This window comes from Natator depressus, chromosome 1 (genome assembly GCF_965152275.1).
Source record: "Natator depressus isolate rNatDep1 chromosome 1, rNatDep2.hap1, whole genome shotgun sequence".
In the NCBI taxonomy this organism is placed as follows: domain Eukaryota; kingdom Metazoa; phylum Chordata; order Testudines; family Cheloniidae; genus Natator; species Natator depressus.
The window spans coordinates 321431312-321456237 of NC_134234.1; the positions used below are offsets into that span (position 1 = coordinate 321431312).

Below are 24926 nucleotides of genomic sequence, written 5' to 3' on the forward strand. Positions count from 1 at the left end.
TTATCTGGCTCCTAACTAGAATTGTTTCTGGAAGGGGGAGTTCGTTGTTTGTTTGTTTGTTTGTTTGTTTTGTTTTGTTTTTAATTAGAACTAATGCCAAGCACGTTTTCAAACTTTGACCTGGAATTAGTACACTGTAGAAGATTTCATACGATATTTACTGAAATAGTAGGTAATAAATTGCTCAACTTTTCATAGTGAATAGCTGTGTAATTAAAATTCAGAGTATAGAACTCAGAGAAACAATATTTCAGTGTGCACACTGTACGGAATTATCATGAGTAAGTAGCACATTAATCTGTATAACGATTACGGCATAACAGTTTAATAGACCAGAATCACATTGTAAATGAGGATACTACACTTCATTGAACCACTGGTTAAATATTTTAAACAAAGATAGATAAATAGCATTTCTACTATACTGAAGGTCATCTGATTGTTCAGTCTGACCTGATATAAATAATTTGACTGCAAATCTTGTACAGCTCAAGAAAGACAACTGAAAAAAAGACATCTCTATAGTGACAAGTGTGAACACTAAGTGCAGTCTTATTGTATTGTAACTGTTTACTGCCAGCAGAATATTTTTAATACATTTTTTCAGCAATTCAGTTCTGCTTATTCTAATGGACTATAATACAGAACTATGAACCAAAGTGCTGAGTTTACTGAATTATTCATGAATTAAATTTAGAATGAATATACCATTTTCACCCTCTTTGGTAGATTGCCTTTTTATTTGACCTGTTGAGGATTATAATCTTGAGGCTGGAATGTTGTTGTTTTTTAAAAAAAAATCACAACGTTTTTCCTTTAGGCTCTGTCTACATAGGAAGTCAAATCATGGTAAACTGCAAATGTGTTTGAACATGACAGTTGCTGGCAGGGTTCTAGCATGTTTTCTGACTTTGTGCATGGGGATTTTTTGGCCTGAGAACTACTTCTAGGCCATCCCAAGAGAGACTGAGGTTTTTCATTTGGTAATGGTGTTTGCTCTTCTCTCCCACCGCCTGGCCAGAACTGTCCCTCTCTGAGCCTTCCCCTTCTGACCATTTACAACACTTCGTGATCTTGTATCTCCCATTGATGCACAAGAGACTGTTTTGAAAACTGAATCTTTTGTCTTTTTCCTAGAATTAGTTGTGTTAATGAAGATAAGCATTTTGGATGAAAGAGGGGTTTACTGTGAAAGAAACACATACTTGTGTTTTCAGTCTGCCTCAATTAAAAAACATATTTAACATCAAAATATGATCTGTTTAGTGTACAGTAAAATCAGGATCCAACTTTTTAATCTAGTAAAATATGACCAGTTGACACAACTCATTAGAATTAATGAACTTGAACTGAGTACGTTTGGGTTTATCTCCTCTGTACTTCAGAGACTACTTCATATTTTATCTCAGGAGTGGAGATCAGCCGGGATGCTTGATCTTATGAGTGTAGTCGTCAGAGAGCTAGGAACAAGGCATTCTCAGACGCAGGTTTTCAACTTTGGAACTTGCTGCATTTTTGTCCCCTCTTTTCCACTGACACTGGTTGGACAGAATCTGAGTTTGTTGACCTTCAGAGCATGCTGCATTTCTATTTTCTTATGTTTTTTCTGAGGGGATGGAATTGAGGAGGAAGGATTTTAGTCTTCAGTTTTTGTGGATTTGAACGTCCTTATTGATTGTCATTTTGTCAATGTGATTATTATTGTATTTTTTAAATTATGGATCTGTATAAGCACATAGGTTGAGCACGTACTGTTGTTTAAAAATAAGTAGCCTCTCATGTCACTAGGTAAATTGAAACTCATTCCCTTCTGACCAGGAAGTTGAGATGTTGCTCTTCCTGCAGAATAGCTGTTGTTATTTCCCAAAGACCAGCCAATGAAGATCCAGTGGAATTAGTAAAGTGGTTCAGAGACCAGAGCTTGAGGACTTGAGCAGTTGCACAAGAGGGTTTGGGAAAAGTAGAGGATTGCATCGTGTGGTGGTGCATTGAAAGAGGGCTGGAAACTGAGTCTCAGAGTCTTGAAGAGCAGTGCTGGAGATTCAGGGATCATCCAGTCTTGCTCCCCAAACAGCATAAAGACATCACATCTGGTGTGCACAAAAATCTGATTTGGCTGGGACAATTGGATTACATCCATGTTTCCATGGGACATGGAGAGTTTGCTGGAACAGTTTAATGATCATTTGCAGTGCTATTCAGAAAAGGGAAACTTAGTTGTACAGCAGTAAAATAAACTTTAGGATCTTGTAATAAATTTTTAAATAAAACAAGCTTCAAGTTGTTTATTATATTTCTTTCTTAAAATGCATGGATGTTAATCTAGTGGGGGAAAGTTGAACTCTGTTCTCAAAGATCAATGCTGCTAAGATGTTAACTCCTTGGCAGCAGAAGCCAAACTTTGTTGCTGTGAACATCCACTTTGCCGCAGTGGATGAGCAGAAACCCGCAGGCAGGCACAAAAGGATTAATGCTGTAAAGAGGATTGCAGCTCTGCTTGTGTTCTACCTGACAGATCACAAATGCTTGTGGATTTGACAGTAGTTCTTTTATAAAATAATTGCACTGTACTTAGTTATTTATGGGTAATGCTAACATAAATTTACAAACACTCCAGTAAATTCGTGATGTTGTCTCCCAAATTTTATACCTACTCAGGTGAACAAATGTATTGAAAGCATTGAAAGATATCTTCAGAAATTGCAACAGGTGTGGAATTCAGTTTAGCATTATAATTACTTGTATTGATTTATCAGAGGCACCTATCTAGCATTAGTCATTTTATAAGATTTTTCAAATAAAAACTGAAGTATATTTGCTGGTATGACTAAGTTATTTGATTCATGTACAGTGATTATGCTATTTAATGTGAACATGTAGGACCTTATTTTCAACAGATTGTACGCATATAAATTCACTTGCACTTCTGTGCCTAATTTGCATGCACAATTACCACAGGTGCATCTAGAAATCCCATTTTTACATGGACAAATGGCCAGTTACATCCTTATTGGATATTTGTGTGTGCAAATACCTAATGGGAGTGTACACATTGTATGTGCATTTTTGTGTGTGCAGTTGTGGTTTTTCTTTTTTCAATTCTTTTTATAGGCTATGTATTGGCAAATCAATAAAAATGTAATTTGAAAAATAAAACAAGCTTAAACAACCAAATTTAATTTCTAGGTACTTGCAAAGGGAAGAATGCAGCCATTCTGTTTAGACAATTGAGTATGACAATGGACGTGATATTTGCTTTTTCATATGTATAGGGAGGTATATATTTTTCCTTTTATTTCCAGCAGTCCTTAAGGTATTTTCAGCTGAGGCCAAGTAATATTTCTGGTAATTCTCAAAGTACCTGCTGAAAATGTGGAAGGTTATTTATAGCCATGTTTCGTTTGTAGGTATTCAAAGATATGGAAGGAAATGCCAGATATAACTGTCAGTAGTGATCACAAGAAAGTCAGCCATTCTCTTATGCTTTAAGTAAAACATTAAAATTATCCTGGTAACCTTTCCTCCCTTCCCCCAAACACACACACATTTTAAAAATGGAGGGATAAATTATTATATATTAACATAGTGCTCCTTATTTCTGACATTTCACATAAGTTACAAGTTCCATTGTGAATGTATTGCTTTGCTCTTGGGAATTAATTGATTGGGAAAGTTTTTGATGGAACAATTCAACCTTTTTCTTGATTGAAAATTACATATAATGAGAACTACATTAAAAAAAAAACTGAAGCTGCTCACATATGTGATTCTTTCGATGACTCTAAAATACTGATCATCTTAAATGGTCAATATGTGTGTCTGTAAATTAACCTGAGTGTCTTTCTTTCCAGAAGATTAATTTTAATTATCTATAAATGGGACATATCACCCTCAACTATTACATCCTTAGGTATAATGCTTAAGGTATCATTTTCTAGAAGGCAGTCAGTCTTGACAAAACTAATAGCTGAAGTGGTAGTCTGAGCAGTCCATGCTGAATATTTAAGGAGGAAAAGGTTTTACCAACAGTTTTAATTCACAGGGAGTCTGTCATTGTAGAGGTTCTTGGTTGGTTACATAACAGCACCTTGTCATCAGAATCTCAAGAGGGTAGTGGTAAAATTTAGAATATAATTCAAACTTTTTTTTGTTTGGCAGGACAAGGTAGATTAAATTAAAACATTTGCAGTAAAAGAGTTACAGGATGTTACACTGGTCCGCAACCAAATTGCATAAAATAATTAATATGGTTTAACTAAATAAGAAAAGTAACAGAACCTTTCAAAAATGACTTATTACAAGTAAAACTGTTGCCAGAAAACTGAAATACAAAATCAGAAGAATAATAAAAGGTGACCGGACAAGGATTTATTTTAAAAATTGAACTTGTGCCCTCTTTTTACTTATCGATATTTATAAGTTTTTTCTTTTACTGCTGTTTATTAGCTTTAAAAAATTGGAATGTCAAATTTGGTGTTTCTTGAGCTGTTGGAGGACCCCTGGGAGATCTCAAGGCATGTTTATCATGAGTCTGACAACTTACTTAAAGGGGGTGGGGGTGGGGTATTGAATCTTTAAGAAAGGCTTCCTTTATTCAAAGTGTTGTTTAGTCATTGATGTTAAATAGGTTTCTAACAAAAAAGTTTAAAACATTCTGACTAAAACTCTCTTCCATTTCTTTGAGCTCTTGTAATATTACCATTGCACTGGTTTTCCAGGCATCACAGTCTTCTAAGCTAGACAGAACCTAAGTGGCCACTGTAAAAAAAACAAGCAAGGAAAAAACTGGGGTGGATGGAAAAGAATCTTTTCTAGCCACTTTTATACATGATAAAGAAGCAAAAGGAGTATAACTCTAGAGAAGCAAAATGGAGTAAACCTCCGCTTTTGTCCCCCTTTGCCCACCACCTTTAAGTATTCAGCATATAGTTCCCAAGCACTGCATAGATGTCTGTCTGCCATACATATTATTTTATTCTTTGCTTCTTCAGTAGAGGGAAGTGCCATTGGTTATTGGAAATTAGCAGTACTGGCAACATTTAGGAATTTGTCTTGCTTCCAACTAAAATCAGTGGTAAAATTCCCATGACTTCAGTGAGAGCAGGATTGGACCCTTACGGGCAGAGTGAGTGTGGGAAAGGATGTGGAAACAACTTGTTTGACATTCCTTTTACAATCCAAGTAATAGATGAATCTTCCTGACAATGGTGGATTTGTACTTGGGCATATGCCAGCCAAAGTATTTTCATGTTTTGACCCTATCCTAGAAAGCTATGCTTAAAGATCGTTGAAATACCAAAAACAGAAAGTGTAACTCTTCATATGCACAATTAGTCATTCAAATGCAAATCGTTTAGTTTGAGCAGCATGATGCTATCCACTCTTGTTAATATTCTTTTGGTTAATGGAATGGCCTTGCGTAGTAGTGCAATAGGTAGCATTCTGTTGGATTGTTCATTTTAGGCTTCTTATTTGAGGGGTTTAGACAAGAACTATTTCCCTGTATTCTGGGCCAAAACTTAACTTACAGGTTCTCAGCACAGAAGCAAATTATTTTAGTTACAGTCAATTAAAGTAATTTAGCGTCTCTTTGTGAACATTGGGGAGAGGGAATTCTTTGTACCACATGGAATGTAAAAGAAACATCTTTATATTTTTTTTAATAATAATGGTGCTAAAGGAGAGGAATTGTTGATGAGTAGCTAGAGTTCCAAAATAGCACCTCTTCTCATGGGCCAAGGGCCAACATGTGCTACATCTTCTAGAAACTACATTTAAGTTGGCAATGTCAAGGTTACAGGGCTAGCTTCACCTCTGTCCTCTGAGTGCATCCATACAGGTCTCAGGCCTTCTGCATTTGCCTCTCCTGGGATATGGAATTCTGCAGTTCTCCCACTATTAAAGTGGACCCTGGGCTACAGTACCTTGTGTCTCATCCGTTGAATAGCTGACCCTACAGGTCCGACTGGGTTCAATACCTGCAGTTCTTCCCTTCAGGAGTCTGTGACCAGTGGTATACAGTGGTCAGACAGACTTCTTAAACCAAAGTATTGTTTAATCTGAACAGTAAGAATTAAGCATTTAGAGAAAAAAGATTTGTAAACAGTCCTTCATGCTTATCTAACTTAACTAAAGCCTGTAATGAGAGCTAGGCAGACCTAGCTTCTTCAGCCACCCCAGTGTGAGTCCTGAATGTCAGGCTGAACAGCTCCCCAACAACTACCTGACTTCTGCACAGTGTCTTTGTAACTGTTTATAGACCTTTTGCTCATCTGGCTCCCAGCATTGCCCCGCACCCCCCCATGGCAAACAAATTTTTGTAACTTGGTTGGAGCCTGGAGGTAGAATCTTCACTGCCAATAGTTTGGGCATTGTCTCTTAATAACCCTGAAGTGTTTTCTGGAGAGGTGGCTTATCTTGAGCTATTCTTTGTTCTTTCTATTTGTTTTCCTTGCAGTCCATAATTAAACTAAACCAATATATTCATACTGTAAACATCCCAGTAACTAGGTCATATACAGTATTCGTAAATTATTACAAAGCAGCCTCACGTCCATCACAAGGAGCTCCCTAGAAAATTAGTAGATCCTTAGGTGAGTAATCTGAGAGCCGAACAGTTTATTAAGGATTAACATTTCAGTGCCTCCATTTCCCCTTTCGTACTAAAAATTAGGTACAGTAATATTTGCTTGCTGTACTTTACAAAGGTATTGACAGTTTGTAAAATGTTTGTAAAATGCGTTGAGATCTACTGATAAAATGTTAGGTAAGTGCTAAGTATTGCTGTTAGCACTTACATAGTGTTTTACAATCTTCAGAGCACTGTACACAGTTGTTTTTCTGTTTCATATTTACACATTGGCATTATGACTGATTTCAACAATAATTAACCAGTGTAATGTTGTGTGCTGAAAGCCTCATGATTTCAACACTGAATGGTATAACTTCATCTTTTCTAACTGCATTTATTTAATTTTTTTGCCTGTGAAATGTTTTAAAATGTATTCTTTGTCCATTACAGAACGAAGACACAATTCAATGTGTAAACCTTCCCCATCTCCAGCTTCTCCACCCTCCAATTCCAGGACATCAGTAGTACAAATTAAACAGAAATCCTGTATCAGCGGCCATAACCCTGTCAGCAGCAACTCAAAGCCATTCAAAACTCCCAAAGACAATCTACTTACCTCCACTAGCAAACAGCACACAGTCTTTCCTTCAAAAGTATCAAGGGATAAACCATGGTAAGTACCATTACAGTGGATAGCTGATTTGTCTGCGCTTGTTTATTTGTATTTTTTTTTAAATCTGTTTGTATATCTCATGGTCCTCTAAAGAATATACATTTTCTTCTCTTCTGAATATATAAGATAAGCCCAGGGATTTCCTCTGGGGGGAAATGGGGAATGAGTGTTGTTGTTTATATACATATTTATATAAAACCTGATCCCCCAGGTGTGTGGTGATAGATAAAAACTCTGAGGAAAGAGGAAGATTGAAGGTTCACCTTCCTACTGTACCATAAAATGTTTACTTCTCTGAGATATAGAGCAAGGGAGATGTCTTTTGAGTTTGGTAACTTAAATCCATAGAGCCTGTGGACCATCTGACATCATTTAGGCAGACCTTAAAATGAATATGCTTAAATAGTAAGGACAGGATTTTCAGTAGTGGCTTTGCTAAAGTCAATGGGGGCTTGTCTTCTGCAGCCCTACCACTTGTTTTGGGCACCAGTTATCACTGAACCTCATTGTTTAGGTGCTGTTAGTATGCTTCATGCTATGTGAGACTGCATAGAGCAAGGTACAGTCTGTAAAAATCTCTGTCCTCTAGCTCTTTCAGCATAGATGGTATTGTATATGTCTTTAGGCTGTGAGATCCTTGAGGCAGTCCTCTTACATCTTAATGTTACACTGTCAGTGTTTAACAAACTAATTGAGCACAGTGGAGTCGTGAGAATGTAAATGAAGGCTGAATTTGTATTTTAAATCTTAAGAAGCTAACTTGTCTTCAGTTATATGGAAGAAAGATGCTTTTGTGATTAAGGCCTCAGACCAAAGACATCTGAGTTTAGTTTCTGGCTCTTAGGATATGTCTACACAGCAGCTGGGATGGTGCTTTCCAGCATGCTTACAAATGGCTGCAGCAGCTAGTGTTAGCCTCCTGAGTTCATACCTGGGGGTTAGGCAGGACTGTACTCAGACAGCTAGCCCGTGCCACCCAGACATGCTGCTATTTTTAGCATGTTTGCTCAAGCAGAGCTAGTGTGTCTGTCTTCACACAGGAAGCACCCTACTAGCTGCTGTGTAGACATTGCCTTACACAGGTTGGGGTTTTTTTTGTGACCCTGAGTAAGTCACTTAATCTGTCTGTGCCTCAGTTCTCCATCTGTAAAACTGACATAGTAGTACTTTCTTTCTCTTTGTCCTGCCTACTTCTGTTTTAAGTTCTTTGGGACAGGAGCCTTTATATTATGTTCAGATATACTACCTAGCATAATAGTGTCCTGATCTAGGTTGGGGTCTCTGGGTGCTGTTGTTACACAAATAATAATTAATAATCAAATGGAGTTTTTCTTTCTCTGTTCTACAAACCATTTGTGAGACAGAAAATATCAACCCATGCAAATCACTTTAAAAAATACCAGCTCATATTTTTCTCTCTGATATATTGTGAGCCATTCACATTGAATTCAAAGGGAGCTGCTTCCATATATCTTCAGAGTTTAGCGTATTGCAATTATTTTTAGCAAACCTGGTTCAGTTTTGACTTTTTTAAACGGTTAAATCCTTCAACTCTAAGAGTGGTGAGTGTCCCAAGAAATTATGGTGCTAACATTGACTGAAATAGTAAACTTAACCTTTTAGACCACATATAAAAGAGATGAGGTACAGGTTATCCCAGATCAAATGTAACTGCTTTCACATACTGTGACAAAATAATACTACTGATCTCATGCTTACTTTTTAGTATACTTAAACAAGAATAAGACTTTTTAAATATTGTTTATGAAGTTAAAAAAAAATTAAAACTTGTAAGCAAAAAAATACAAATAGCTTCAAAGTGTTCACATTACAGACCACTGAAATGTTCCTAGTTCTGGTGTTACAAAATAGTAACCTACACAGAAGCATTTCATCACATTGGCTCATGTTGTGCGAGCATGTAATATTGGGGCCTTTGTTAGCACACACCCCCTCCCCCCATGGTGAGAAGTGGAGTTACTTTAACCTGGCTCCATCCATTTTATGTCATCATGCCCAAGTCTGTGTTTGTTATGACCCAAGACCTCCTCAGTAGTCTCTGCCCCTTTCCGGGTTATGGGGAGTCAGAGATTTAGTGGCTCTAGTGGGGACCGATCAGCCCTAGGTTTCCTGGATTTAAGACTTTTTTTCTCCAAAAGCCCCTGGCTGGAGTTAGTAGTGGAACCCAGGTCCTCCCGCTCCACTGGGTTTCAGCTCAGGGACCTTGTTTGGAATAGCCCAAACCAGTCCTCCTCAGTCCCTTGCTGCTCCCTGAGCTTCTTCCTACCTCTCCTCTGCTCTAGGCTTCCCCAGCCTTGTCTTGCTTCCCCCTCTTTGGAGTGTTGGTTTGTCTGACAGCTTCTCACCAGTCTGCGGGAGGGAGCCACTCTCTGCAATGCCTCTGCCTCTCTGGCAGCTGACCTGTCCTCCTCCCTTGCAGCCTTCTTATCTTCAGAGCTGCTGTGGGGCTGCCAGTCAGTTCTGGCTGAGCAGACAGGCAGTTACTTTGTTAACTCTTTGGGTGCCAAACCAGCAGAGGTGTATAGACCTTATGTTCTTATGACCCTATGACAGACCATTTGTTAGCCATAATTTATGTCCTTCACAGTGCCAGCAGATGGCCTTCCATAAATTAACCAAAGCCTAGTGCAGAACAGCATGCCCAGTGCATGTTCATCTGGCTGGCTTTATTCAAAAAGTTCTAAAGCAAAATAAACATTTCCACCAAAGCAGAATAGGAAACATTTATTGAAGATAGAGAAGATAAATCAGTTCATTTAATGAACTAGTGTAGTAGCATTTGATAACACTTAGTGCTTCTATCTAAAAAGCCGCCGACATGTTCATTGACTAGTCCTCACAACATTCCTGTGTGGTGGTAAGGAAGTCTTGTGTAATCTCATTTTACAGATGGAAGAACTGAGAGATATTGAGGTTAAAGGATTTGCCCAGTATCACATAGCAAGTCAGTAACAAAGTCAGGATTAGAACTCCTGGGATCTTTTCTCCCAGTCTTGTGTTTAGCATGCAAGATCACACTGCTTCTCCAAAAAAAACAACCCCCCCCACCCCACCCCCAACACACACACATTTTAACACTGGTCTTCCTGTGCAGGTTCCAGCATCTTCCATGGCAAAGGTGCAAGCTTCAGGAAAGTGAGGACTGATTTTTCTTTTTACTTGGAACTCAGGAAAAGAAGGTCTGATTATGAAGTATTAGAAGATACTGAATATTCAGTAGATGGTTTCGATTTTCTTAAGGAGAAATTATTCATACAGATTTTAAGGTTAGACGGGACCATTTACAGTATTCTAATCTCACCTCCTGCATAACACAGGCCATAGGATTTCAACCAATCCTGGATCGGGCCGATAACTTGTGATTGAACAAAAGATATCTTGTAGAAATAAATATCCAATCAAGAAAAAATAGTATAAATAGGTTTAAATAATAACTTTTAATAATTGTAAAGACAGTCACTAGTCTCTTCTCAGTCAACCCAATTGCTTGGTCCCATAAGCTTTCTGATCACCTGCGTCTGGGCCGAATCTATTCACTGTTGCTAGCTCTGGATCTATAATACATGCTCTTAGGCTCTGACCTCTTATCTGACCCTTTCTTGGGATATGGGACACCATTGCACAGCTGCAGTAGATGTCTGGATGTCTGAGACCTCCTGAGTCCCCCAGTCACTTACACATATTCCCTCAGAGCTCCACCTACAATATGGACACTCTGAGCGTCTAGTTAAACCCCTTCTGTGACAATGTGGCAGGAAAGCAAGGAACACAAGCTTAGCAGAAGAAACTCTTAAGTGGAGACTTAAGTTTTTGAGTGCCCGAGAGTTACAGATCTTCATAGATACTAGATACTAAGATCAGAAGGGACCATTATGATCATCTAGTCTGACCTCCTGCACAACGCAGGCCACAGAATTTCACCCACCCACTCCTGCAAAAAACCTCTCACCTATGTCTGAGCTACTGAAGTCCTCAAATTGTGATTTAAAGACTTCAAGGAGCAGAGAATCCTCCAGCAAGTGACCCATGCCCCATGCTACAGAGGAAGGCGAAAAACCTCCAGGGCCTCTTCCAATCTGCCCTGGAGGAAAATTCCTTCCCGACCCCAAATATGGCGATCAGCTAAACCCTGAGCATATGGGCAAGATTCACCAGCCAGATACTACAGAAAATTCTTTCCTGGGAAACTCAGATCCCACCCCATCTAATATCCCATCACAGGCCATTGGGCCTATTTACCATGAATATTTAATTACCAAAACCATGTTAACCCATCATACCATCTCCTCCATAAACTTATTGAGTTTAATCTTAAAGCCAGATAGATCTTTTGCCCCCACTGCTTCCCTTGGAAGGCTATTCCAAAACTTCACTCCTCTGATGGTTAGAAACCTTCATCTAATTTCAAGTCTAAACTTCCTGGTGGCCAGTTTATATCCATTTGTTCTTGTGTCCACATTGGTACTGAGCTTAAATAATTCCTCTCCCTCTCCGGTATTTATCCCTCTGGTATATTTATAGAGAGCAATCATATCTCCCCTCAACCTTCTTTTAGTTAGGCTAAACAAGCCAAGCTCCTTGAGTCTCCTTTCACAAGACAAGTTTTCCATTCCTCGGATCATCCTAGTAGCCCTTCTCTGTACCTGTTCCAGTTTGAATTCATCCTTCTTAAACAGCAGAAGTTCTGGGACACATCCGCCCCTATTCTGATCTCATTCTTCTTGTGAGTCTGAGGTTTGTTAGGCTGGGATGAGTCCATCCTGGTCACTCTTTCCTGCAAGTTCTCCTTATGTGTGGCAGTGGTCGACTGTCTTGCACAGAGCAGAACTTATTCTTAAGTAGGATGATCTCTCCTCTGTGCCATGTGTCCAACTGAGAAGCCCAGCCCCACATCCACCTTGTCATGCTTGCCCCATCTACAGACCCCCTGTACAGGAAAATCATTGTTCCAGAGGGGCGGGTCAGCAGTTGAGAGACAATCTAAGTCAGGGCCCTAGATTTCCCATTTTGATAGTTTCCTTGTGATACTCCTTCAACAAGGTATCAAGAATCTTTCCTGGATAGGGGTGGTGTCTGTAACGTGGTACAATATGCTGCTGTCAGGCAAGATTAGACATCTGTTCAGTATATAATACAAAGCGCAGTTCATAATTTAGACTTATCCCATTCATTCACAGTCTCACTAATGCTGTATACAGAGGTAATACCACCTCCTTACTGCTACTCCACATTCCCCTAGGATCACAGTAGAGGCAATTCTTGATTCAGTCCTACGTGGAGCACAGGACCTGGTCCAAGAGGTCAGTATAGATGAACTGCTGAGTAATAGCAATCATAATGTAATTAAATTTAGCATCCTTGTAGGGGGAAAATACCAAAGAAACCCACCACAGTAGCATATAACTTTAAAAAGGAGAACTATGCAAAAATGAGGAGGCTCATTAAAAGGAACAGTGGGTGACCAGATGTCCTGATTTTATAGATTTCAGCGTAGCAGCCGTGTTAGTCTGTATCCACAAAAAGAAAAGGAGGACTTGTGGCACCTTAGAGACTAACAAATTTATTTGAGCATAAGCTTTCGTGAGCTACAGCTCACTTCATCGGATAGCTCACAAAAGCTTATGCTCAAATGATTTTATAGAGACAGTCCTGATATTTGGGGCTTTGTCTTATATAGGTGCCTATTAACCCCCACCCCCATCCTGATTTTTCACACTTGCTGTCTGGTCATCCTAGAATAGTCACAAGCGTGAAATGCCTGCAAGATGCATGGAGACAGTGGGGGCCTCTATTATGGTGTTTTAAAACTAAATGTATTCCCCACATAAAACAAAAAGAGTAAGAGGACCCAAAAAAATGCCACTATGACTATGCAGAGTAAGAGAGGTAGTTGTAGGCAAAAAGGCATCTTTTAAAAATTGGAAACCAAATCAAAGGCCATGTCTACACTGCTACTTATGTTGGCAAAACTTATGTCTCTCAGGGGTGTGAAAAAACACATCCCTGGGCGACATAAGTTTCACCAGTATAAGTGGTAGTGTGCACAGCGCTATATCGGTGGGAGAACTTCTCCCGCCAATATATCTACCACTGCTTGTTGGGAGTGATTTAATTATGTCCATGGGAGAGCTCTCTCCCGTCGGCATAGAGCAGCTACATGAGAGATCTTACAGCGGCACAACTGCATTGGTACAGCTGTGCTGCTGTAAGTTCTCTAATGCAGACATAGTCTTAGGCCCTGTCTACACTACAAAGTTTTGTCGGCAAAAGTTATGTTGCTTTAGTTAAAACTGCTGTTGCATGTCCACACCTAGCTCCTTGTGTCGGCAGAGCGCATCCACACTAACAGCTCTTGCATTGACACAGAGAGTAGTGCACTGTGGTAGCTATCCCACTATGCAACTGGCCCACAGGGTGCTTTGGGAAGGGTTTGCAATGCCTCATGGGGCAGGTAGAGTGTCACATGATGCAGGTTTCTCAATCCCATCATTCCAGGGGCATCCTAGTATATTGTCAGCTGCTTTTTCAACAGAAGCATGTGCAGGGAAGGAGAGGGGAGTGGTTGTCTGGAGCTGGGGAGACAGCAGGCTGACCGACCTTTCCTGAGGCAGGAGGAGGGGGACACCCCCCGCATGTCAGCCCCCAGCTGTGCTCGGCATAGTAGTCTCTCCCGAAGCAGCCCTGCTTGCCTGCCTGTGGTTCTGTGATTCCCTTCAAGTTCTTCAACAGCCTTCTCAGCTGCCTGGAGAGGCATCCTCAGCAGCTCTGTGAGCTCTCCATGTTGAGGAATGTCAAAACAGCATAGCAGTTCTGTTCTCTTCTTCCCCCCACCCCCCTTTCCTACCCTCCACTCCCGCTCCCTGCAGCAGCAGTCTGCCTGCCTCTGTGTTCCTATTGCAGGGCAGAACAGGAGCATTCCAAAGATTTGCTCTTTGTTCCCCAAACGGAGCAGCACGCTCAGCTGTCAAATACTTCCCGGAGCTTTGAAAGGGGAGGGGCGCATGCCTGCAGGACAGCAGAGATCAAAACAATGATCGTGGCGGTCACGGCAGGCATGGTGGAATACTGGCGGAAGCCAGTTCTGTTGACAAAACAAACAGCAGTGTCTGTACTGACGTTTTGTTGCTTTAACTTTGCCACAAAAGACTTTATGACTCTCACTGAGGTTTTATTTTGTCGTCAAAACAGCAGAGTTTTGCTTCCAAAAGTAGCTTTGTAGTGTGTACACTTCCCCTGTTTTGTTGGCAAGAGGCAGCTTTTGCCGACAAAACTTTGTAGTGTAGACAATGCAGAAAATAGAAATGAATGTAAACTACAGCAAGTCAAGTATAAAAGTATAATAAGGCAGACCAAGAAAGAAGTTGAAGAGCAACTAGCTAAGGACATGAAAACTAACAGCAAAAAAAAATCGAGCTACATCAGAAACAGGAAGCCGACCAAACAGTCTCTGGTGCCACTGGACAATCGAGGTGCTAAATGAGTACTCAAGGAAGACAAGGCCATTGTGGAGAATCTAAATGAATTCTTTGCATCAGTCTTCACTGCAAAGGTTGTGAAGGAAATTCCCACACCTGAGCCATTGTTTTGAGGTGATAGAGCTGAGGAACTGACCCAGACTGAGGTGTCAGTAGAGGAGGTTTTGGAACAAATTGTTAAATTAAACAGTAGTAAGTCCCCAAGACCAGATGGTATTCACTCAGGAGTTCTGAAGGCACTCAGTTATAGAACTGCAGAACTACCAACTGTGCAATGTAACCTATCGCTTAAATCAGCCTCTGTACCAGATGACTGGAGGATAGGTAATGTAACACTGACTTTTTTGTTTTGAAGTCTGCAGAGGTGATCCTGGCAATTACAGGCTGGTAATCCTAACTTCAAAACCAGGCAAATCGTTGAAATTATGGTAAAGAACAGACTTTATCTATCGGACACATAGATAAACCACATATGTTGGGAAAGAGTCAACATGGTTTTTGTAAAGGGAAATCATGCTTGACCAATCTATTAGAATTCGTTGAGGAGGTCAAAAAGCATGTGGACAAGGGTGATCCAGTGGCTATAATGTACCTTGATTTTCAGAAAGCCTTTGAAAGGGTCCCCACATCAAAGGTTCTTAAGCAAAGTAAGCAGTCCTGGGATAAGAGGGAAGGTCCTCTCATGGATCAGTAACTGGTTAAAAGATAGGACACAGGGTAAGAATAAATGGTCAGTTTTCACAGTGGAGTGAAGTAAATAAGGTCCCCAAAAGGACCTGTACTGGGACCAAAGCTGTTGAACATATTCATAAATGATCTGGAAAAGTGGGTAAACAGTGGGGTGGCAAAGTTTGTAGATGATACAAGATCACTGAAAATAGTTAAGTCCAAAGCTGACTGTGAAGAATTAGAAAGGGATCTTGCTAAACTGGCTGGCTGGCTGACTGAGCAACAAACAGGGAGATGCAATTCAATGTTGATAAATGCGAAGTAATGCACATTGGAAAATGTAATCCCAACTATACATGCAAAATGATGGGGTCTAAATTAACTGTTAATACTCAAGAAAGATCTTGGAGTCATCATGGACAGTTTTCTGAAAAAATCTGCTCAGTGTGCAGCGGTGCTCAAAAAACCTAACACAATGTTAGGAACGATTAGGAAAGGGATAGATAATAAGACAGAAAATACCATAATGCCTGTATATAAGTCCATGGTCTGCCCACATCTTGAATACTGCGTGCAGTTCTGGTCGCCCTGACTCAAAAAAGATACATTAGAATTGGAGACAGTACAAGGACAACAAAAATTGTTAGGGGTATGAAATAGTTTCCATAAGAGGAGAGATTAAAAAGGCTGGGCCTGTTCAACTTAGAAAAGACACAACTAAGGGGAGATATGATAGAAATCTGTAAAATCATGACTGGTGCGGAGAAAGTGAATAGGAAAGTTTTATTTACTACTTCACATAACACAAGAACGAGGGGCCACCTAATCAAATTAATAGGCAGCAGGTTTAAAACAAACGTAAGGAAGTATTTCTTCACAGAATGCACAGTCAACTTGTAGAACTCGTTGCCTGGGGATGTTATGAAGTCCAAAAGTATAACTGAGCTCAAAAAAGCAATAGATAAATTCATGTAGGATAGGTCTATCAATGGCTATTAGTCAGGATGGTCAGGTGCACAGCCCAATGCTCTGAGTGTCCCTATACCTCCAGCTGCTAGCAGCTGAGCCTGGACGACAGAGGATGGATCACTCAGTAAATTGCTCTGTTTTGATCATTCCTTCTGAGCATCTGGCACTGGTCACTGTTAGGAGAGAGGACACTGGGCTAGATGGACCATTGGTCTGACCTAATATGGCCATTCTTATGTTCTTAGCCACAGAATCACTCTGGGAACTCCATGTTTTGTTGGTTATCCACAGTGATCCCTAAGTCCTTTTCGGAGCTGCAGTCTTCCATGAGGCAGTCCCCTGTCAAACAAGTATAGCTTATGTTCTTTGTTCTTAGATTCATGATCTTGCATTTGGCTGCATTAAAACACATGTCTAAATAAGCCTATCTTACCGTGCAATCCACATCTCACTGTAAAACTTACCTGTTCTTGTTTACTACTACAATTTTTTTGTTGGCTGCAAACTTTACTAGCAGTGATTTTATATTTTCTTCCAAAATGGTGAAGCTATAGATTAGTATTTCACCAATAATATAACTTGCAGGACCCCACAAGAAACCCCTGATGGATAATGATTTTCCATTTACAGTGACATTTGGAGATCCATCAGTTAGCCATTTTTAATCCATTTAATATGGGCTACAAAGATTATGGATAGTAATAATTGCTTAATCAGAACATTGTACCATACTAAATCAGATTATATTATGTTAAACAGTAATCTTTGTCAACCCAGTTTATAATCTCATCAAAAAAACAATATCAAGTTGTTTTTAAGGGCTCTATTTTCCATAAAAATATGTTGACGTGTTAATTATGCTATCTTTTAATTCTTCAGTGATTTACCCAGAATCAGTGTCACATTGACCAGTCTATACTTCCAGGGTTATCCTATTTGTATGGGCACAGCATGAGCTTTTTTCCAGTCCTCTAGAACCTCTTCGGTATCCCAAGATTCACTGAAGATGAGCTTCAGTAGTTCAAAGAGCTCTTCGGCCAACTCTTTTAACTCTTGAGTGAAAGTTGTCTGGTCCAGCAGATTTTAAAATATTTAACTTTAGTAGCTGCTGTTTAATATCCTCTGGTAGTTGCTGTTGGATAGGAACTATTTGATGATCACTATAGGATGTAAATACATCATTCAGCTTCTTTCCAAATACAGAATAGAATATTCGTTACTTTTGCCTTTTCTGAATTATTGACAATATTTTTGCATTATTGTTGACAATTTTACTGTTCTTTTCTTGTAGTATTGTAAGGTCTTGTCTATATGAACAATTAGTGGGTGGCACAAGGGGATGTGAATCTACCCCGCACCAGCCTGCCACAGACTACCTGTCCATATGGACTCTGCTGGCGCTCATTAACATTTAATTAATGCGCTTTAATCTAGCAGTGTTTCAAAGAGTATTAGTGCAGTAAGGCCCAGAGCTCCCATCAAGATTGGAGCCTCGTTGTGCTGAACAAATCTAAAATAAATGACAGATAATGCCCCCAAAAGTTTACAATCTAGACTGGGACAGGTTGTAACTTGGGTAAAGATCACAATGCAAGTGAGGGTAGGGAAACAAGTTTGGCAGTAATAGAAAGCCAGAATTGTATATATTAGCTAGTTGTATAATTTTCTGACATTGCAGTTTTCTTTTAAATAAGCGAACAAGAGATCTTTAATGAATCACTAATCATCTGTCAGTCTAGCCATCGTTATTAAGCACTTTATTGGTTGGCATTAAGCTGGTGTGACAAAGTTCCTCCTCTGCCTTGGTGGGTCCTGCGCTTATTGGTGGATTTTCTCGCCTCAGAGGTTCATGGCAGCCCTCAGTTTGGCCACTTTCATGGCTCAAATCTGCCATTCACTAAGTTAGCCTCATCACTGGACAGCATGAGGAAAGGAAGAAGAACAATCCCCGCAGTCTCTGCTGATCCACCTAGTGGATCGGGGAACAGGCCAGAGACCTTCCCCTCTGGTGGAACCCACAGTCCAGTTCAACTCCTCTGGTATCAAATAGGGAGTTGGGGGGATGGGGGGAACCCGGGCCCGCCCTCTACTCCGGGTTCCAGCCCAGGGCTCTGTGGATTGCAGCTGTCTACAGTGGCTCCTGTAACAGCTGCATGACATCTACAACTCCCTGGGCTACTTTCCCATGGCCTCCTCCCAACACCTTCTTTATTCTCACCACAGGACCTCCCTCCTGATGTCTGATAATGCTTGTACTTCTCAGTCTTCCAGTAGTACGCCTTCTCACTCTCAGCTTCTTGTGCCTCTTGCTCCCAACTCCTCGCACGCGCCACAAACTGAAGTGAGCTCCTTTTTCAACCCAGGTGCCCTGATTAGCGTGCCTTAATTGATTCTAGCAGCTTCTTGATTGGCTGCAGGTGTTCTAATCAGCCTGACTGCCTCAATTGTTTCCAGAAAGTTCCTGATTGTTCTGGAACCTTCCCTGTTACCTTACCCAAGGAAAAGGGGCCTACTTAACCTGTGGCTAATATATGTGCCTTCTATCACTCTCCTGTAGCCATCTGGCCCGACCCTGTCACACTGGGTACAGCTGGGTCTTAAGAAGAAATTTGTGGGAGGACAAGAGTAATGGCTCTCCTCTCCAAATATTTAAAATATATTTTCAAAAAGCATCTTTAAAAAAATAAAAGATTATTGCAAGGGGAGACTTTATCCACCTGCTTTTTGGAATGTATACTTCAGCCGGGTGCCCAATGTTTTCTTTTGCTAAGTTTCAGGAACGTTAAAATTTAAAGATCTCTAGCATAGGGAATTGGGTTCTGTGCTGCTATGCAGAAACTTTGGCTGGATTCTTGGTCCCAGGGCCTCATGGGGCCCAGAAATGAAGTGATTGGTGCCTTATCTTGCTTAAAGTTCTGCAATGTTGGGCAACAAAATTGAAAGGCTGGGAAAATAGTCCTCTGGACTCTGACATAGATGTGGAAGGTCTCCTGGTGACAGGTGTTTCTGAAAGGTAGGAAATAATTTTTTAACATAGACATACAAATTTTAAGCCCAGAAGGAACCACTATAATATAAAGTCTGACCTCTTACACAACGCCGGGGAAAAAAACTTGATCTTCTAATTACTGTCTAAATAGTCCTAAAGTCTTTGAGGATAGAGGTTTTATTTATTTCCACTTCTGCTTTTGCCAATGCAGTTTCATCAGCATAAAGCTGCCACTGTTAGTATGTCACTTGTGTGCATGCGGATTTGGCTCTTTGCATCGGTGCTGCCCATGCTCACCACATGTGCTTGTGTCAATGCACAGTGCAGTGCACCATGGGTAGGTTACCACCATCCAGCGCGTTCTTTGGGAAGTTTTAGCAATGCATGTTATGGTAGAAACCGTTCACGCAGGGGTGACTTAGAGCCCCAGAGGTCAACTTCCCAGCATGCAGTTCTCCATCCCGTAGTATCATCTGTAGCCCATCATTTTTGCAGTGTTTTTAAAAATCCCATGAACCTGTGCAGCCCACCTTGCTCTCTGCCATCTCTGACAGAAGTATTAAGTCTGCTGTGCTCTGCACTATTTCATGAACATTGCAGGCACAGGGGCGCATAATTCTTCGTTAGTTGCAGAGCCACAAGAAAGAAACAAATCAATGGGGAATATAATGAATTTGTTAAGGACTGATTGCTGTGGGACATAGTGAGAACTAATTCAAGGTTGTTGGTGGTATTCATGGAGCAGCTGCAGATGGTGGAGTTCTGCTTCTGGGCCCGAGAAATGAGAACTGACTGGTGGGATCACATCATAATGCAGGCTTGGAGTAATGAGCAGGGGCTGCAGAACTTTCGGATGCATAAGGCCACATTCCTGGATTTGTATGCCGAGCTCACCCCAGCCCGCCAGTGCAGAGACACCAGAATGAGAGCTGCACTGACTGTGGAGAAACAAGTGGTGATCGCACTTTGGAAGCTTGCCACACCAGATTGCTCCTGCTAAGTGGGAAATCATTTTGGAGTTGGAAAATCCGTTGTCATACAAGTGTGCAGGGCTATTAACTGTCTCCTGCTGTGCATGACTGTGACTCTTGGCAACGTGCAGGCCATTGTGGATGGATTTGCAGCAGTGGTGTTCCTGAACAGTGGTTGGGCACTCATACCACTATTTTGGCACGTGTCCACCTTGCCACGGAGTACATCAATTGAAAAGCCTACTTTTCTCTGGTTAGTCAAGCATTGGTGGATCACTGGGACACTTCACCAACATTTTTGTTGTCTGCTCAGGTAAGGTACATGATGCTCACATCTTTAAGAACACAGGACTGTTCAGAAAACTACAAGCAGAGACTTTCTTTCCCAACAGGCAGATTACCATTGGTGATGTTGAAATGCCAGTAGTGATCCTGGAGAACCAGCTTGCTCCCCTGGCTTATGAAGACATACATCGGCCACTTGGATAGCAGCAAGGAAATATTCAGCCACTGGCTCAGCAGGTGCAGAATGACAGTTGAATGTGTTCTTGCTAGATTGAAGGGATGCTGATGGTGTTTACTCACAAGATTGGGTCTCTGAAAAAATCATCCCAATGGTTATAGCTGCCTGCTGTGTCCTGCATAATATCTGTGAAGCAAAAGGGGAAAAGTTGCTACTGGAATGGAGTGGGGGTGGCTGTTTGCTGAGTTTGAACTGCCAGACCAAAGGGCTATTAGAAGAGCTCAGTGTGGAGCTATAGGACTCAGGGAGACTTTGAAAGAGCACTTTAACAGTGAGCCAGAGTAGTGCATAGTGGTGTTTTGGAACCTACTAGAAATGGTGTGGTGCTTGGTAGACACCTATGAATATAATGCAGTCAGTGCTCCTATTAATTTTGTGATGCATGCTGTACAGTTATGATGATTATGCTGTTTTTTTCACCGATCATATGAGCTGTCACGTTGTACAATAACTAGTAGGTGCTTTCAGTACTGCTAGGCATTCGGCAGCATATGTTGTGAACTAATAAAGATGAATTGTTTTCCAAACAATAACATTTTGAGTAATGAAACCAGTTCAAAAAATTCTGTCCAAGTTAAAAGTAAATACATTTAAAACTTAATAAAATTATGGAATAGAGCTTTAGAAAGGGAAAGAACATTTATGGCCATTTTCGCTACATGTATAGCAACTGTGGCTCTTTCAGGTCAGTGTATATGAAGCTGTGGTTGTCCTTAATGTCCTCTGCTGTGGCGTGGTTGGGATGTAACCCCCTGATGCGACGTGGCATGTTGAAGAGGAGTGCAGGGAGATGCTATAATGGAGTTCTCCGTGGACTGAAAAGGGAGGCAAACCTGTGGTGGTTGAACCTTGTAGGTCCACAAGACTGTGCAGAATCTGTGTTTGCTGCTGGAGAAATCCCGTTGTGTCCTGGTACATCTCCCTCTCCTTTTGCTGCTGTGACTCCTGGGCCTTTCTCTGTCTGCTCTTTCCTTCTTCAGACAGTTTGCAACATTCATCCTCCAGGCCCTCTACTCTTGTCTGATGAAGCTCTGGCTTGCAGGATCTCTCTGAACATGTCATCCCAAGTCCTCTTCTCTCTCCTCCTTATCTGACTCAGGCATTCTGCGAGTGTGGAAGGGGAGCCCCCTCAAGGCCACAACAGCAGCAGCTACAGATAAAACACACAGAGGTAACACTGTCAATATAGTCACAATGGAAAGCGGAAGTTAAGATTCAGAACTCCCTTCCCTTGCTTCCCATTTGTTTTAAACAAGGCTTGCTTATTGACACTTCTGCTTGGGACTGCTTGTGCACTGCACCACTCACGGCTTCTGCCCTGGTGAGTATGGCCCACCAGGGGCGAGGGAAATGAGGAGGGAATTGCTCAGTTGCATGAGAACAGGGAAATGGCACTGCGTACTGGCACCATTTTCCACAGGCAATGGTGATTTGGCTGTTATCTCGCTCCCGAGGGTGAGAAAGGCACCAGGAGCACAGCTGCTGTTGGTATCCTGAAGCTGCGTGGGCCCATGTGATGCTAGCCTGTTTACTGCAATGCTACCTGCTGAAGTTATCTCTGAGTGGTATGGGAAAGTGTCCCACCAGGGAGGAAGAAATAAGGCTGCCCTCCTTAGAAACCTTTGGCAGAGAATTGCAAAGAACCTCCATGAAAGTTTTATTGAAATCTCTTGGTACATCCCAGTGTACATAAACTGCTCCACATGCCCCAACCGCCTAACTGTACAGAGGAATGAAAAGCAATTGGGACAGATGGGAAATACATTTACACATTTACTGGATGTTCCTTCCACTGCACTGGGCTCACCTATGCTCGACTCCCGGGACTGACTGGACTGCATTAGAATCTCAAACAGGTCCTGGCTAATGGCATAGCTGGACCCCATCCCTGGTCTCCTGTTCCCCATCCTCCTTCTCTTTCTGCTCCTCCTCCATGTCCTCGCTGTTCACAACAGGAGTGTGAGAGTCAGGCTTTTCAGAAGCATCAACACTGTTGTGTGGGGTGCTAGTGGGGTCTCTGCCAATTATGGCACACAGCTCTTTGTAAAAGCAGCAAATCTGTGGCTCGTCACCGAACCGACTGTTGGCCTCCTTGGCCTTACGGTATGCCTGCTGCAGTTCTTTCTTTTTCAGTCGGCACTGCCGCTGACCCGTTGTACCCCTTGTCCTGCATTCCCCATGGCATCAGCTCGTAGATGCCAGTGTTTCTACTGCTGGTCTGTGGCTCTGTCTGCACATCCTCTTCTCTCCACAGGTCCAGAAGATTCAATATTTCTTGTCTACTCCAAGCTGGGGGTGTGTCTGGAGCATGTAGCCGACATGTTCAGCTGGGCAATTGCTCACAACAATTGCAAGCTGCTAGGTGTCTTGCCAAGTTGGACTATCAGGAAAAGGCATTTCAAAAATCTGCAAGATTTTAAGGAGGAGGAGGGCTTTAGGTCTCTGCGACACCTGGACAATGGAGTTCACGGTTGTGACCAGAGTGGTCAGTGTTGGGCATTGTGGGACAGCTACTTGGAGGACTGTTAGGGTTGACATAAGTAGCACAGTGTCTGCACTCATGCTGGGTAGACCTCAGTACATCAACCATGGCTCAGTGCTGCTCAGGGAGGCCATGTTACTGCATCACAATAACAAGACACATCAGTGGGAGACAAATTTAAGTGTCGACACATGCACAGCTAGGTTGACGCAAGGCGGTTTGCATCAACCTAACTTTATAGAGTAGACCAGGCCTTAGTAACCTACCTCCACAGCCATCAATTTGAATAGGGAGTGGATTCCTTTTTCAGGCAGAAATGTGTTACATAGTTGCCTTTATTTCTCTGACACAGTGAAGCTGAAACTTATGTATGGAGTTCAGTACTAAAAATAATGTTAATTCCATCTTTCTACATGACAACATTTGATGATTAAGGACAATAACACTTTTTGCTCTTTTCTTCTCATAAAAACAGGCCGCAGTGGACTTGTCTACACACAAAATTTACATTAATTTAACTAAACGTGGAGTAAAATCAGTTTAGCTAAACTAATGCAACTTTGGCCTGCTCTACACTTAAAAATTAGGTTGACCTACCGAGATCACTTGGAGGTGTGAAAAATTCACACTTGTGGGTAATGTAATGATGCTAGCCTAACCTGGAGTGCAGAAATGGCTAGATCAACTGAAGAGTTCTTCCGTTGACCCCGCTACCACCGCTTGTAGTGGCAGATTAACCTCAACAGCAGAAACCTCCCATCCATTGCTATAGTAAGCATCCAGCACTGAAGCTGAGCCGCTGTAGTGTCTATAATGTAGACATGACCTTAGTATGGGAACACTCTGCTTTGGTTTAACATGGGACAAGCTAAACCAGTGGAAGCCAGATTTAAACCGTTGAGGGAATGTGTCCACGCACAGTGGTTTAGCTAAGCTAACTTTATCTCTTTAGTTAACAAGCACAACTTTGTGTGTAGAGTAGGCCGATAACTGCCCCATCAATGGTGCTGTTAGAAAAGAGCCATTGTTCCTTTGTATCTGACAAGTAACTGGAATGGTGGCTCAAGATGCACCTTTTTTTTTTTTTTTCAGAATGATTTGATATAGTACATTATATTCACTTTGATTTTTATTTTGAGAAAGGACAAAGTGTGTGGGGGGGGGAGTTGTATATTTTAACCAGATTTTTTTCTTTAGTAAAGCACCACAGCCCCTAAATCATGTAGTATGAATTATCGTTGCTTCTGTGTGTTTTTTATAATTGTGCTTAGTTTAGAAATATACTGCACAATAATTACTAAACGGTGATTCCAAGCACAGTTATGCCCTGTTAGCCCTAAATATATTAGTGTTAAAGTGTGTTTGGCTGTGTGTTGCGTGAAAACAAATTTTTTTACGTTATGTTCTGTTAACAGGAAACATGTTGAAGGACATGGGAGATAGGTGGGATCAGAAAGGTGGGAGAGTTTGGGCAGAGAGGTGGAAAGGCTTACTGCCCCCTTTCCTCCATCCTGCCACAACACAGCAAGGCTTCTGGCAACTATGACAGGATTACAAAAATACAGGGATTTTAGAAAACTGAA

The 24926-nt window shown here is 41.3% G+C and overlaps 1 protein-coding gene across 4 annotated transcripts in view; it reads left to right on the plus strand.

The window, feature by feature from the left end:
- The window catches only part of ATXN7L1 (ataxin 7 like 1), a 198650-nt gene that overhangs the window by 113815 nt on the left and 59909 nt on the right, over positions 1–24926 (plus strand). For all 4 annotated transcript variants that reach the window (XM_074942478.1, XM_074942479.1, XM_074942480.1 and 1 more), the window contains one exon: positions 7022–7244. In XM_074942478.1, the coding sequence (XP_074798579.1) occupies positions 7022–7244 (223 nt within the window). The remainder of the gene's footprint in view (positions 1–7021; positions 7245–24926) is intronic.